The following is an 18,058-nucleotide window of genomic DNA, read 5'->3' on the forward strand; positions in this document are numbered from 1 at the left end:
TTGCCCGGGTGTTTGGAGGTGTATGCTGAGCAAAAAAAAAAAAAGAGTAAATTTTTTTTTAATTTGACCCCTATTATGACCCCTTAAAATTTATAGTTTCGGGCTCAAATCACTTTATTAAGTTAGATCCAGGTTCAAGGAACCTATATCTAAAATTTCAAGTGTCTAGACCCAAAATTGTCGGAGGAGTTTGGTAGAGTTCTTAAAGGTCAAATCGTTGAAATTTGACCCCTTAATAGCCAAATTTCTGGCTGACACCCGTCACATCGATTTTCCCAAATCTCAGTACCCGGTATTTCAAATTTCGAGTCTATAGACTAAAAATTGACAGAGTTATTACGTAGGGAAATGTACACAGACAGACAGACAGACAGGCAGACACGTTCACTTTTATAGATATATAGATATACTAGCAGTTCCACCCGGCTTTGCTCGGGTTCTGTATACCATCCATACCTTTACATGCCTATGTATATATTAAAAAGTGTGAATATGTACGGTAATACCTTTCTATATAGTAGTCTTCCTTAACTACCAAAGAGAAAGTTGGTAGAGACCACAGACGTCGATTTTTTTTTTAACTTTGACCCCAATTTTGACCCCTTAGCATTTATTGTTTTGGGTTCAAAAAAAAATTATAGTTAGATCCCTGTCCAAGTAATCTATATCTAAAATTTCAAATGTTTACACCAAAAATTGGCGGAGGAGTTGGGTAGAGTTCTCAAAGGTTGAACTTTGACCTCTTAACAATAACATTTCTGGCCGAAAACTGGTTAAAAAGATTTTCCCAAATCTCAATACCCCTTAAACCAAATTTCGAATCTGTAGACCGAAAATTGACAGAGTTATTTGGTAGGAAAATGTACACAAACACTTTCACTTTTATAGATATATAGACTTTTGTTTTTTATTTGTGATTTCTAAAACTAATTTTTCTTACATTATTTTACATTAAAATTTTGTTTGCAATTTAAGTCACGTGAAATTTGATATTGTCAAAAAGCGATATGTAGCAGATGTGTATGATGCATAATATGTCTCTAAAACTATTCAGAAATGTAGAAGACAGTGAAGGAATCCTGAAGACATAAAAACCACAAAGATCAGTTTACATGAAAGTAAGAAAAATGCCCCCCCCCACTTGCTAAAACATAAAAAAGTAATAAAAAAAGGAAGCGCCCCTATTTACTTGCTTCCCCACATGAGCAGAGTTAGACACTCGTCAGTTTTTAATGTGGGGTAAATCCAGCTCCCTGAAAAGGGACACTCTGGATAGGAACAAAAACAAAAATTGTCTCAATTATAAAGGATTTCTCCTCCACTGACTGAGGACAAAAAAGGTGAAGTGTAGCATCAAAACAGATACTACACTATGATCTTGGCCCAATTGCCAAGAAAAAAGGAAGTGTTATGATCTGAAAATAGTTTTTCTTTATATTTCTGAATTTTCGAAATGAGGCTTGATAATTTGTATTATTTGGACTACTGCCCTCATCGTGAGTACTATTCTCATGACGTTTCAACTGATGATACCTCTAACCTTCTTCAGATGTATCTTGTTGAACTCTGGGATCTTTCTGTTGAATTCTAGAATCTGTACAGAATTTCAAACAGAACCCTTTATTTAGTACTAAATAAGATTCACTTCTAAGTGACACCCTTCTGGAGGTTGACGGCTCAATCCTCAGTTCGGGCATTACAAAAAAATTCAAATTAAGACTTCTACCCGCCCATGGCTGACAGAACGAGAACATGCTACCTTCGTGAACTAATAAATAAATGGTTCCATTCGAAATTCCATACAATTTTTCAAATTCAAACAAGAGACCCCTTGATTTCTCAGAATCTTGATTGAAATAAAATGAAACCGAGCATCAAACACATTTTCCATATTCCAAAGCAGCTGAAAACTTCCATCAATCATTTTTTTAATTGAATAAAAAATAAATAAATTGATTAAATTCAATCCTTTTAAATCTAAAAATTTCTTTTAAGAATATTTCTCATTTTTTTTTATTGACTTATTTTAATTCATAGTTTTTTGTTAGATAACTTTTGTTTTGAATTTATTACATTTTAACTGAATTTATTAAAGTGAATACATTTTTTTTAATTGATACAATAAAGTAACGTCGTTCCTGGGAATGAGTTTAATGAAGTAAAATGTTTGTTCTTTGCAGAAGAAGATTCCTTCGGACAATATGCCAAATTGTTCTTGCAATATTTTCTGGCAGAATCTGTGATGACAGGACAATCCTTGTTCCTAGCAAGTGCCGGAATTCATCCCAGAAATATTTTGAAAGTATGTGTTTATTAAATTTCTCTTTTTCTTTCCATCTTCACATAAAAAAAAAAAACGAAAAAGAAAAAACAAAACAATTTTAATGAGCCATAAATTTGGTTTTGTCAACAACCAACCGATGATATTTGATAATTGTTATTTTTATCTTTTTGTTTTCTTTCCTATGAGTGATAACATTTTCTTCATCTTTTAATATTTCCTGTGTAAAATATGAGTAACATTATAATCATTGTTAATTCGTTTCTTGGCTTTTTAGCTAGAAAAAAAAAGGAATATATATATATATATATATATATATATATAAAAATAAAAAAAATCGATTTGATTTGGGAACAGTAAATAGAACACTCTCTGGAGTGATTGTTGCAAGTGAGAATTTTAGCTTGGGATATCCCTGGATTTTCCCACTCATTAAAAACCAACCTTGTGTCTAACTCTGTTCATGTGGGGAGGTAAGTGAATAGAAACATTATAATTATTGGCAATGGCAGTTAAATTGCTGCGATGTTGCATCCCTGTGCTTATTTTATAAGTACTTTAATGGAATGTGCTCCGACTAACTCGTAACACTGATGATGCACCTCCTTACCTTGATTTACCCGACATGCAACAAAATCCCACACCTTCACTGTAAAGGTTCCCTGATGCTGGAGAGTCTTCTATTCTAATAGTTTCTTTACTTGAAATTCCCTCTGTTTTCTGTTTCACAGACTGTACTAATATGCGGAAATTTAAATGTCATGTGAACAGGCATCTTGCTGCCCAACTCCCAGTATCTCTGTAGGCATCGTTCCTAATTCATAGTAACCCTTTATATCTCAGTGGCAGTTTGCTTTGTTTCGGCTGAATATGATTAAAAAAAAAAAATGAACAAACCAGGTTCAAATAGCTACATGTTACATTACAATTATCTGCTAATATTCTAAATTGGAATGTGCTCTGAAAATATTTGACTTCTGACTCCGAAACTGATTTTAAAGTTTTTTTTTTTTTTTTTTTACTTGTATTCACCCAAAACAAGGCATATATTATTTGGGATCATATTTACAGGAACACTGTTGGGAGTTGAGCAGTGAAATGCTTATTCACATTACATTTAAATTTTTGCATGTTAGTACGGCCAGAGAAGCAGGAGATTAGGAGTGAATTCTAAAGTCTTTCTGTTCGTGGGAAGAAATTATTAAAGTAGAAGTTTTTCCAGCATCTCGAGATCTCTACAGTGAAGTTGGGTTAGTCAGGGGTATTTACATCGAGGAGGACACAAGTGCTATGAATTGTTCAGGACACATTCCATTAAAATACTTGAGAACAGGCATAGGAATGCAACTTTGTTAATGTGTGACAAAGGTTGGAGCTTGACCAATAGTGCAGGACTCTAACTCCTGAGTTTTGCAAAATTATTGATTTCTGACTCCCTAGCTCAAAAATAAAATGTCAACTGAAAGAAACAATCCCATTGGCCTTTTTTTTTTGTATTCAGCTCAAACAAGGCAGATTGGCAGTCAGATTTAAGAAGCTTCTGTAAATTAGGGGGCAGGTTAATAAGTATGGAGTTGTGTAGCAAGATGTTTGATTTGAATTTCTGCATGTTGATACAGTTGTGGGAGTAAGAAGATTCTAATGACAAGCAGTTTGAGAGAAGAAGCTATTGAAGTAGAAAACTTTTTGGCACTTGAGGATCTCTACAATGAAGGGGTGAGATTTTGCTGTTTGTTGGGGTGGTTGGGCATATTTATGTTGAGAGGATACAAGTCTAGCAAGTTCGTCAGATCACATTCTATTTTAATCAAGATCAAAGTTAAAAGATTACTTATTTATGTATATATTTATATATATAAAAAAACCCATCAATGTGGGAATTTTAAGTAGGATGACCCTTGGAGTAAATGTGGTATTATGGTGATGAGGATTCTAGCTAGGAATAGCATAGACAACCCTTATGCAAAAAGTGACAATGGATCATCATAGACTCCTAACTCCCCCACACTTTTTAATGGCCTTGTGCCTAATTTATTTCGATTATTGTATAATTTATTGAAATAATTTTTTAAGAGTGTAGTATCTGTTCTGATTAGTGAAGAAGAAATTCTTTTACATTAAAACAATTTTCATTTTTATCCCAATCCAGAATATCCTCTTTTGGGGATGCTCGATTTTCCCCACATTAAAAACCGACCTTGTATCTAACTCTGCACTTGTGGGGAGGCAAATAAATAGAGACTCTTAACTCTATACAACATAATCACATTGATACATTCATTCTCGCTAGATCACCAAAGTTATGCAACGTTGACCCTGGTCAGTACCAGGTGAGTGACCATTTGGTAATACCAGGCACTGTATGTAAGAGGATGTTGACGCCTCCCTGCAAGAGTTGCAAAATAACCTAACATTAACAGGGATATAAATGTAATTGGGAATCACTTGTGAATTTCATGCTCCCATGAAACTTCCTCCTGCAGAGGAAGCTGCATTAGGGTTAGTGCTGCAATTTTAACTCTGAAGACACTTTTAAAAACTCTGGCTCAAACTATCAACTTGGTTTCTGTAAAGATTGTTGACTCCTTATTTAGATACCTCACTTCTGGTAAGAACCCACCCACTCTCTTGTTCAACTATGAGAGGACTACCATCAGGAATTTCTCCCCAAATGCTTTTACATGAATTGTTATTTTCAGGATTTGCCCCAACCTTTATTAGATGAAAGTCACACTGACCAGGAAACGACTGATGTTCAACTTGATCAGATGAAAATCGCTTGGCGGTATCAAAACCAGAACAAATTTGAGGTAAGTAAAATCAAATTTTAAAATTCACTTCATACAAAAGGGGGGGATAGTAAGTACCCTTGACATAAGAAGAAGAAAAAAAGGAAAAAACTTAAAAGTATCGTGTTAACGAGTAATGTAAAAAATATTTTTAATTTCCATAGAAAAACTCGAATCGTATGAATCCACATTATGATGTTTTCCTGCATTTGATATCGTTTTGCTGATATTGGTTTCTCTTTGATACTTTTATTTATTCATTTTATTTTGAGAATTATTTGCAGAAGGGACTGTAGTGCAACTGTTAGCTTCAGATAATGTATTTTGAAGACAGTAGCATCTTTGAAAAGTATCACGAACAACGCTATTAATCATTATAAACGTAATTAAATGAGCAAAAGAAAATGATGGCTAAAAACATGAATGTTGTGAATGTGTCACCGTTTAGCAATTGCTAAATTTCACAATGAGATTTTGTGAATGAAAGCAAGAAAACAGGAGTTTATGAACAAAATATATTTATGCATGAACAATTTTACAGAGATGTAAAATTTACTTTGAAGGACCAAAGTTCATTGAGAAGGTTTAAAGTTCTTGAATAAAAAATAGGCACAAGCATTAGGAAGCTTGTTTCATTGTGTGTGTGTGTGTGTGTGTGTGTGTGAGAGAGAGAGAGTTTACCTTTTGAATGATTGAGTTGTCACTGGAGAGATAGCAACAAGCTTAAAGAAATTTCAGCTTGTCAATTTCAGCTCCAGTCGATATTTTTTGGATAGTTGCTGGGAGTTGAGGCATGCCGCAGGTTTCAACCAGAGGAATTCTGATTTTATTGACCAGGTCTCTGTATTTATAAGGTTTGCTAATTTTAGATAGGTTTGTTACATTTTTGATTTTAACCAAACTAGAATCATTTTCATTGGTTGAAAAATGAGTCCACACATCTATATCATTTCTAATGAATCATTTTTACTGGTCGAAAAATGTTTAGTTTGCACTTCTGTGTTCATTACCAGTATTGAGACAAGCAACAGCCATCTTGATTCCACTGGCACACTCTATAGGTACGTGGACCAAATAGTCAGTTTGGAATCCTACTTCACCTTTCTTAGCCATATTTTAACACATTGACTGCCATGTCAACAATATATGTTGAAATGGCAGTCACATCAACAATATTTAATGGCTTCTTTTCATTACTAAGGCTGCCAACAATCATTGTAAACAATTTATTATAAATTTTCTTAGCTAATCCTACTTCCCTTTGACTTAATTACCACTTTCCTGAATAGATGGACAAATTGTATGTAAACCCTTTCAGTGGATACAGTTTGAAAAGTTTTTTTCTGTATTTGTGAGCTTTGTTCGGAATAAGTTAGTGTAATTAGAATTTTCCTCTCTAGGTAATTAGGGTTTTATCAACAACAATGTCACTTTCTGAAGTATATACGGGCTTGCAATTTCTAATAAAAAGATCTAATCTTTCCTAGTCTATTTCCTTCTATGAGAAATGGAAACAGTTTAGAAGTAATTCAAACCTATTTGAACTCATTTTAGGAGAAATATTGTTCTTGTACAGCGGATGATTACTCCAATATGATGAAATAGAACTTTTTTGATCCAGTTCAATCCACAGTAGGATTCCTAAGAATATTTCAATCTTTTTCTTGTTTGAATCAATTTTGTATGTCGACTTGCTGAAGTCTGTTTTCACTGATTTTCATTGTAGTCACCTGATCTACATACTAATGTTAAAACCTTGAAATTAACAGAAAATGTTTTTATAGCATATATAGCTTCAGTATTATGCAAATTTACAAGAGAATTTTTGGTGGTCCCACCAACATATTTCTAAAAAACAGTGTGGCAATCAGCATGTTAAGTTGGCCATTGTGACGCTTCCCCTAGCCATAGAAAAGAACCATATTGATGGCTTTTCTGATTATTGTTGATGCCACCTCTCTTGTTAGTTTGTACTTTATTTACTCTCATTTTATAAAGGATTTGATTTACTCTCATTTTATAAAGGATTTGATTTACTCTCATTTTATAAAGGATTTGATTTACTGTCATTTTATAAAGAATTTGATTTACTGTAATTTTATAAAGGATTTGATTTACTGTCATTTTATAAAGGATTTGATTTACTGTCATTTTATAAAGGATTTGATTTACTGTCATTTTATAAAGGATTTGATTTACTCTCATTTTATAAAAGATTTGATTTACTCTCATTTTATAAAAGATTTGATTTACTCTCATTTTATAAAAGATTTGATTTACTCTCATTTTATAAAGAATTTGATTTACTCTCATTTTATAAAGAATTTGATTTACTCTCATTTTATAAAGAATTTGATTTACTCTCATTTTATAAAGGGTTTGATTTACTCTCATTTTATAAAGGATTTGATTTACTGTCATTTTATAAAGGATTTAATTTACTCTCATTTTATAAAAGAATTTGATTTACTCTCATTTTATAAAGAATTTGATTTACTGCCATTTTATAAAGAATTTGATTTACTCTCATTTTATAAAGGGTTTGATTTACTGTCATTTTATAAAGAATTTGATTTACTCTCATTTTATAAAGAATTTGATTTACTCTCATTTTATAAAGGGTTTGATTTACTCTCATTTTATAAAGGATTTGATTTACTCTCATTTTATAAAGAATTTGATTTACTGTCATTTTATAAAGAATTTGATTTACTCTCATTTTATAAAGAATTTGATTTACTCTCATTTTATAAAGGGTTTGATTTACTGTCATTTTATAAAGAATTTGATTTACTCTCATTTTATAAAGAATTTGATTTACTCTCATTTTATAAAGGGTTTGATTTACTCTCATTTTATAAAGGATTTGATTTACTCTCATTTTATAAAGAATTTGATTTACTCTCATTTTATAAAGAATTTGATTTACTCTCATTTTATAAAGGGTTTGATTTACTCTCATTTTATAAAGGATTTGATTTACTCTCATTTTATAAAGGATTTGATTTACTCTCATTTTATAAAGGATTTGATTTACTCTCATTTTATAAAGGATTTAATTTACTCTCATTTTATAAAAGATTTGATTTACTCTCATTTTATAAAGAATTTGATTTACTCTCATTTTATAAAGGATTTGATTTACTCTCATTTTATAAAAGATTTGATTTACTCTCATTTTATAAAGGTTTGATTTACTCTCATTTTATAAAGAATTTGATTTACTGTCATTTTATAAAAGATTTGATTTACTCTCATTTTATAAAAGATTTGATTTACTCTCATTTTATAAAAGATTTGATTTACTCTCATTTTATAAAGAATTTGATTTACTCTCATTTTATAAAGGGTTTGATTTGCTCTCATTTTATAAAGGGTTTGATTTGCTCTCATTTTATAAAGGGTTTGATTTACTCTCATTTTATAAAGAATTTGATTTACTGTCATTTTATAAAGGATTTGATTTACTCTCATTTTATAAAAGATTTGATTTACTCTCATTTTATAAAAGATTTGATTTACTCTCATTTTATAAAAGATTTGATTTACTCTCATTTTATAAAGAATTTGATTTACTCTCATTTTATAAAGAATTTGATTTACTCTCATTTTATAAAGAATTTGATTTACTCTCATTTTATAAAGGGTTTGATTTACTCTCATTTTATAAAGGGTTTGATTTGCTCTCATTTTATAAAGGGTTTGATTTACTCTCATTTTATAAAGAATTTGATTTACTGTCATTTTATAAAGGATTTGATTTACTCTCATTTTATAAAAGATTTGATTTACTCTCATTTTATAAAAGATTTGATTTACTCTCATTTTATAAAAGATTTGATTTACTCTCATTTTATAAAGAATTTGATTTACTCTCATTTTATAAAGAATTTGATTTACTCTCATTTTATAAAGAATTTGATTTACTCTCATTTTATAAAGGGTTTGATTTACTCTCATTTTATAAAGGATTTGATTTACTGTCATTTTATAAAGGATTTAATTTACTCTCATTTTATAAAAGATTTGATTTACTCTCATTTTATAAAGACTTTGATTTACTCTCATTTTATAAAGAATTTGATTTACTCTCATTTTATAAAGGGTTTGATTTACTCTCATTTTATAAAGGGTTTGATTTACTCTCATTTTATAAAGAATTTGATTTACTCTCATTTTATAAAGAATTTAATTTACTCTCATTTTATAAAAGATTTGATTTACTCTCATTTTATAAAGAATTTGATTTACTCTCATTTTATAAAAGATTTGATTTACTCTCATTTTATAAAGGGTTTTATTTACTCTCATTTTATAAAGAATTTGATTTACTGTCATTTTATAAAAGATTTGATTTACTCTCATTTTATAAAAGATTTGATTTACTCTCATTTTATAAAAGATTTGATTTACTCTCATTTTATAAAGGGTTTGATTTACTCTCATTTTATAAAGGGTTTGATTTGCTCTCATTTTATAAAGGGTTTGATTTACTCTCATTTTATAAAGAATTTGATTTACTGTCATTTTATAAAGGATTTGATTTACTCTCATTTTATAAAAGATTTGATTTACTCTCATTTTATAAAAGATTTGATTTACTGTCATTTTATAAAAGATTTGATTGACTCTCATTTTATAAAGAATTTGATTTACTCTCATTTTATAAAGAATTTGATTTACTCTCATTTTATAAAGAATTTGATTTACTCTCATTTTATAAAGGGTTTGATTTACTCTCATTTTATAAAGGATTTGATTTACTGTCATTTTATAAAGGATTTAATTTACTCTCATTTTATAAAAGATTTGATTTACTCTCATTTTATAAAGAATTTGATTTACTCTCATTTTATAAAGAATTTGATTTACTCTCATTTTATAAAGGGTTTGATTTACTCTCATTTTATAAAGGATTTGATTTACTGTCATTTTATAAAGAATTTGATTTACTCTCATTTTATAAAGAATTTGATTTACTCTCATTTTATAAAGGGTTTGATTTACTCTCATTTTATAAAGGATTTGATTTACTCTCATTTTATAAAGGATTTAATTTACTCTCATTTTATAAAAGATTTGATTTACTCTCATTTTATAAAGGGTTTGATTTACTCTCATTTTATAAAGAATTTGATTTACTCTCATTTTATAAAGGATTTGATTTACTCTCATTTTATAAAAGATTTGATTTACTCTCATTTTATAAAGGTTTGATTTACTCTCATTTTATAAAGGGTTTGATTTACTCTCATTTTATAAAGCGTTTGATTTACTCTCATTTTATAAAGAATTTGATTTACTGTCATTTTATAAAGGATTTGATTTACTCTCATTTTATAAAAGATTTGATTTACTGTCATTTTATAAAGGATTTGATTTACTCTCATTTTATAAAAGATTTGATTTACTCTCATTTTATAAAGAATTTGATTTACTCTCATTTTATAAAGAATTTGATTTACTCTCATTTTATAAAGAATTTGATTTACTCTCATTTTATAAAGAATTTGATTTACTGTCATTTTATAAAGAATTTGATTTACTGTCATTTTATAAAGAATTTGATTTACTCTCATTTTATAAAGGATTTGATTTACTCTCATTTTATAAAGGGTTTGATTTACTCTCATTTTATAAAGGATTTGATTTACTGTCATTTTATAAAGGATTTAATTTACTCTCATTTTATAAAGAATTTGATTTACTGTCATTTTATAAAGAATTTGATTTACTCTCATTTAATAAAGGATTTGATTTACTCTCATTTTATAAAGGGTTTGATTTACTGTCATTTTATAAAGGATTTGATTTACTGTCATTTTATAAAGGATTTAATTTACTCTCATTTTATAAAAGATTTGATTTACTCTCATTTTATAAAGAATTTGATTTACTCTCATTTTATAAAGGGTTTGATTTACTCTCATTTTATAAAGGATTTGATTTACTCTCATTTTATAAAGAATTTGATTTACTCTCATTTTATAAAGAATTTGATTTACTCTCATTTTATAAAGAATTTGATTTACTGTCATTTTATAAAGAATTTGATTTACTGTCATTTTATAAAGAATTTGATTTACTCTCATTTTATAAAGGATTTGATTTACTCTCATTTTATAAAGAATTTGATTTACTCTCATTTTATAAAGGATTTGATTTACTGTCATTTTATAAAGAATTTGATTTACTGTCATTTTATAAAGAATTTGATTTACTCTCATTTTATAAAGAATTTGATTTACTCTCATTTTATAAAGAATTTGATTTACTCTCATTTTATAAAGGGTTTGATTTACTCTCATTTTATAAAGGATTTGATTTACTGTCATTTTATAAAGAATTTGATTTACTCTCATTTTATAAAGAATTTGATTTACTCTCATTTTATAAAGAATTTGATTTACTCTCATTTTATAAAGGGTTTGATTTACTCTCATTTTATAAAGGGTTTGATTTACTCTCATTTTATAAAGAATTTGATTTACTCTCATTTTATAAAGAATTTGATTTACTCTCATTTTATAAAGGGTTTGATTTACTCTCATTTTATAAAGGATTTGATTTACTGTCATTTTATAAAGGATTTAATTTACTCTCATTTTATAAAGAATTTGATTTACTGTCATTTTATAAAGAATTTGATTTACTCTCATTTTATAAAGGATTTGATTTACTCTCATTTTATAAAGGGTTTGATTTACTGTCATTTTATAAAGAATTTGATTTACTGTCATTTTATAAAGAATTTGATTTACTGTCATTTTATAAAGAATTTGATTTACTCTCATTTTATAAAGAATTTGATTTACTGTCATTTTATAAAGAATTTGATTTACTCTCATTTTATAAAGGATTTGATTTACTCTCATTTTATAAAGGGTTTGATTTACTCTCATTTTATAAAGGATTTGATTTACTGTCATTTTATAAAGGATTTGATTTACTCTCATTTTATAAAAGATTTGATTTACTCTCATTTTATAAAGAATTTGATTTACTCTCATTTTATAAAGAATTTGATTTACTCTCATTTTATAAAGGGTTTGATTTACTCTCATTTTATAAAGGATTTGATTTACTCTCATTTTATAAAGAATTTGATTTACTCTCATTTTATAAAGAATTTGATTTACTCTCATTTTATAAAGGGTTTGATTTACTCTCATTTTATAAAGGATTTGATTTACTCTCATTTTATAAAGGATTTGATTTACTCTCATTTTATAAAGGATTTGATTTACTCTCATTTTATAAAGGATTTAATTTACTCTCATTTTATAAAAGATTTGATTTACTCTCATTTTATAAAGGGTTTGATTTACTCTCATTTTATAAAGAATTTGATTTACTCTCATTTTATAAAGGATTTGATTTACTCTCATTTTATAAAAGATTTGATTTACTCTCATTTTATAAAGGTTTGATTTACTCTCATTTTATAAAGGGTTTGATTTACTCTCATTTTATAAAGGGTTTGATTTACTCTCATTTTATAAAGAATTTGATTTACTCTCATTTTATAAAGGGTTTGATTTACTGTCATTTTATAAAGGATTTGATTTACTCTCATTTTATAAAGGGTTTGATTTACTCTCATTTTATAAAGAATTTGATTTACTCTCATTTTATAAAGGGTTTGATTTACTCTCATTTTATAAAGGGTTTGATTTACTCTCATTTTATAAAGGGTTTGATTTACTCTCATTTTATAAAGGGTTTGATTTACTCTCATTTTATAAAGGGTTTGATTTACTCTCATTTTATAAAGGATTTGATTTACTCTCATTTTATAAAGGATTTGATTTACTCTCATTTTATATAGGGTTTGATTTACTCTCATTTTATAAGGGGTTTGATTTACTCTCATTTTATAAAGGGTTTGATTTACTCTCATTTTATAAAGAATTTGATTTACTCTCATTTTATAAAGAATTTGATTTACTCTCATTTTATAAAGGGTTTGATTTACTCTCATTTTATAAAGGGTTTGATTTACTCTCATTTTATAAAGGGTTTGATTTACTCTCATTTTATAAAGGGTTTGATTTACTCTCATTTTATAAAGGGTTTGATTTACTCTCATTTTATAAAGGGTTGGATTTACTCTCATTTTATAAGGGGTTTGATTTACTCTCATTTTATAAAGGGTTTGATTTACTGTCATTTTATAAAGGGTTTGATTTACTCTCATTTTATAAAGAATTTGATTTACTCTCATTTTATAAAGGGTTTGATTTACTCTCATTTTATAAAGGGTTTGATTTACTGTCATTTTATAAAGGGTTTGATTTACTCTCATTTTATAAAGGGTTTGATTTACTCTCATTTTATAAAGGGTTTGATTTACTCTCATTTTATAAAGAATTTGATTTACTCTCATTTTATAAAGGGTTTGATTTACTCTCATTTTATAAAGGGTTTGATTTACTGTCATTTTATAAAGAATTTGATTTACTCTCATTTTATAAAGGATTTAATTTACTCTCATTTTATAAAGGGTTTGATTTACTCTCATTTTATAAAGGGTTTGATTTACTCTCATTTTATAAAGGATTTGATTTACTCTCATTTTATAAAGGGTTTGATTTACTGTCATTTTATAAAGGATTTGATTTACTCTCATTTTATAAAGGGTTTGATTTACTCTCATTTTATAAAGGATTTGATTTACTCTCATTTTATAAAGGATTTGATTTACTCTCATTTTATAAAGGGTTTGATTTACTGTCATTTTATAAAGAATTTGATTTACTCTCATTTTATAAAGGGTTGATTTACTGTCATTTTATAAAGGATTTGATTTACTCTCATTTTATAAAGGATTTGATTTACTGTCATTTTATAAAGAATTTGATTTACTGTCATTTTATAAAGGATTGGATTTACTGTCATTTTATAAAGGATTGGATTTACTGTCATTTTATAAAGAATTTGATTTACTCTCATTTTATAAAGAATTAGATTTACTGTCATTTTATAAAGGGTTTGATTTACTGTCATTTTATAAAGGGTTTGATTTACTGTCATTTTATAAAGGATTTGATTTACTCTCATTTTATAAAGGATTTGATTTACTGTCATTTTATAAAGGGTTTGATTTACTGTCATTTTATAAAGGGTTTGATTTACTCTCATTTTATAAAGGATTTGATTTACTGTCATTTTATAAAGGTTTGATTTACTCTCATTTTATAAAGGATTTGATTTACTCTCATTTTATAAAAGGTTTGATTTACTCTCATTTTATAAAGGGTTTGATTTACTCTCATTTTATAAAGGATTTGATTTACTCTCATTTTATAAAGGATTTGATTTACTCTCATTTTATAAAGGGTTTGATTTACTGTCATTTTATAAAGGATTTGACTTACTCTCATTTTATAAAGGATTGGATTTACTGTCATTTTATAAAGAATTTGATTTACTCTCATTTTATAAAGAATTTGATTTACTGTCATTTTATAAAGGGTTTGATTTACTGTCATTTTATAAAGGGTTTGATTTACTGTCATTTTATAAAGGATTTGATTTACTCTCATTTTATAAAGGATTGGATTTACTGTCATTTTATAAAGAATTTGATTTACTCTCATTTTATAAAGAATTTGATTTACTGTCATTTTATAAAGGGTTTGATTTACTGTCATTTTATAAAGGGTTTGATTTACTGTCATTTTATAAAGGGTTTGATTTACTGTCATTTTATAAAGGGTTTGATTTACTCTCATTTTATAAAGAATTTGATTTACTCTCATTTTATAAAGAATTTGATTTACTGTCATTTTATAAAGGGTTTGATTTACTGTCATTTTATAAAGGGTTTGATTTACTCTCATTTTATAAAGGATTTGATTTACTGTCATTTTATAAAGGGTTTGATTTACTGTCATTTTATAAAGGGTTTGATTTACTCTCATTTTATAAAGGATTTGATTTACTGTCATTTTATAAAGGATTTGATTTACTCTCATTTTATAAAGGATTTGATTTACTCTCATTTTATAAAAGGTTTGATTTACTCTCATTTTATAAAGGGTTTGATTTACTCTCATTTTATAAAGGATTTGATTTACTCTCATTTTATAAAGGATTTGATTTACTCTCATTTTATAAAGGGTTTGATTTACTGTCATTTTATAAAGGATTTGATTTACTCTCATTTTATAAAGGATTGGATTTACTGTCATTTTATAAAGAATTTGATTTACTCTCATTTTATAAAGAATTTGATTTACTGTCATTTTATAAAGGGTTTGATTTACTGTCATTTTATAAAGGATTTGATTTACTGTCATTTTATAAAGGATTTGATTTACTCTCATTTTATAAAGGATTTGATTTACTGTCATTTTATAAAGGGTTTGATTTACTGTCATTTTATAAAGGGTTTGATTTACTCTCATTTTATAAAGGATTTGATTTACTGTCATTTTATAAAGGATTTGATTTACTCTCATTTTATAAAGGATTTGATTTACTCTCATTTTATAAAAGGTTTGATTTACTCTCATTTTATAAAGGGTTTGATTTACTCTCATTTTATAAAGGATTTGATTTACTCTCATTTTATAAAGGATTTGATTTACTCTCATTTTATAAAGGGTTTGATTTACTGTCATTTTATAAAGGATTTGATTTACTCTCATTTTATAAAGGGTTTGATTTACTCTCATTTTATAAAGGGTTTGATTTACTCTCATTTTATAAAGGGTTTGATTTACTGTCATTTTATAAAGAATTTGATTTACTCTCATTTTATAAAGGGTTTGATTTACTCTCATTTTATAAAGGATTTGATTTACTCTCATTTTATAAAGGGTTTGATTTACTCTCATTTTATAAAGGGTTTGATTTACTCTCATTTTATAAAGGATTTGATTTACTCTCATTTTATAAAGGGTTTGATTTACTCTCATTTTATAAAGGGTTTGATTTACTCTCATTTTATAAAGGGTTTGATTTACTCTCATTTTATAAAGGATTTGATTTACTGTCATTTTATAAAGGGTTTGATTTACTCTCATTTTATAAAGGGTTTGATTTACTCTCATTTTATAAAGGGTTTGATTTACTGTCATTTTATAAAGAGTTTGATTTACTCTCATTTTATAAAGGGTTTGATTTACGGTCATTTTATAAAGGATTTGATTTACTCTCATTTTATAAAGGGTTTGATTTACTCTCATTTTATAAAGGGTTTGATTTACTCTCATTTTATAAAGGATTTGATTTACTCTCATTTTATAAAGGGTTTGATTTACTCTCATTTTATAAAGGGTTTGATTTACTCTCATTTTATAAAGGGTTTGATTTACTCTCATTTTATAAAGGATTTGATTTACTGTCATTTTATAAAGGATTTGATTTACTCTCATTTTATAAGGGGTTTGATTTACTCTCATTTTATAAAGGGTTTGATTTACTCTCATTTTATAAAGGATTTGATTTACTCTCATTTTATAAAGGGTTTGATTTACTGTCATTTTATAAAGGGTTTGATTTACTCTCATTTTATAAAGGGTTTGATTTACTCTCATTTTATAAAGGATTTGATTTACTCTCATTTTATAAAGGATTTGATTTACTCTCATTTTATAAAGGGTTTGATTTACTCTCATTTTATAAAGGGTTTGATTTACTCTCATTTTATAAAGAATTTGATTTACTCTCATTTTATAAAGGGTTTGATTTACTCTCATTTTATAAAGGGTTTGATTTACTCTCATTTTATAAAGAATTTGATTTACTCTCATTTTATAAAGGGTTTGATTTACTGTCATTTTATAAAGGATTTGATTTACTCTCATTTTATAAAGGGTTTGATTTACTCTCATTTTATAAAGGATTTGATTTACTCTCATTTTATAAAGGATTTGATTTACTCTCATTTTATAAAGGGTTTGATTTACTCTCATTTTATAAAGGGTTTGATTTACTCTCATTTTATAAAGGGTTTGATTTACTGTCATTTTATAAAGGATTTGATTTACTGTCATTTTATAAAGGATTTGATTTACTCTCATTTTATAAAGGATTTGATTTACTGTCATTTTATAAAGGGTTTGATTTACTCTCATTTTATAAAGGGTTTGATTTACTGTCATTTTATAAAGGATTTGATTTACTCTCATTTTATAAAGGGTTTGATTTACTCTCATTTTATAAAGGGTTTGATTTACTCTCATTTTATAAAGGGTTTGATTTACTCTCATTTTATAAAGGATTTGATTTACTCTCATTTTATAAAGGGTTTGATTTACTCTCATTTTATAAAGGGTTTGATTTACTCTCATTTTATAAAGAATTTGATTTACTCTCATTTTATAAAGGATTTGATTTACTCTCATTTTATAAAGGGTTTGATTTACTCTCATTTTATAAAGGGTTTGATTTACTCTCATTTTATAAAGAATTTGATTTACTCTCATTTTATAAAGAATTTGATTTACTCTCATTTTATAAAGGGTTTGATTTACTCTCATTTTATAAAGGATTTGATTTACTCTCATTTTATAAAGGGTTTGATTTACTCTCATTTTATAAAGGGTTTTATTTACTCTCATTTTATAAAGGATTTGATTTACTCTCATTTTATAAAGAATTTGATTTACTGTCATTTTATAAAGGGTTTGATTTACTCTCATTTTATAAAGGATTTGATTTACTCTCATTTTATAAAGGGTTTGATTTACTCTCATTTTATAAAGGATTTGATTTACTCTCATTTTATAAAGGATTTGATTTACTGTCATTTTATAAAGAATTTGATTTACTCTCATTTTATAAAGGGTTTGATTTACTGTCATTTTATAAAGGGTTTGATTTACTCTCATTTTATAAAGGGTTTGATTTACTCTCATTTTATAAAGAATTTGATTTACTCTCATTTTATAAAGGATTTGATTTACTCTCATTTTATAAAGGATTTGATTTACTGTCATTTTATAAAGGATTTGATTTACTGTCATTTTATAAAGTGTTT

At 26.7% G+C, this 18,058-nt stretch overlaps 1 protein-coding gene across 3 annotated transcripts in view; it reads left to right on the forward strand.

The window, feature by feature from the left end:
* LOC145293291 (elongator complex protein 4-like) overlaps positions 1–18,058 on the forward strand; it is a 328,271-nt gene that overhangs the window by 214,897 nt on the left and 95,316 nt on the right. For all 3 annotated transcript variants that reach the window (XM_080139896.1, XM_080139898.1, XM_080139897.1), the window contains exons 3-4: positions 2,181–2,302; positions 4,981–5,091. In XM_080139896.1, coding sequence (XP_079996022.1) covers positions 2,181–2,302; positions 4,981–5,091 — 233 coding nt within the window. The remainder of the gene's footprint in view (positions 1–2,180; positions 2,303–4,980; positions 5,092–18,058) is intronic.

Source organism: Euprymna scolopes, chromosome 14 (genome assembly GCF_053919585.1).
Source record: "Euprymna scolopes isolate OS-2025 chromosome 14, ASM5391958v1, whole genome shotgun sequence".
NCBI lineage: Eukaryota > Metazoa > Mollusca > Cephalopoda > Sepiida > Sepiolidae > Euprymna > Euprymna scolopes.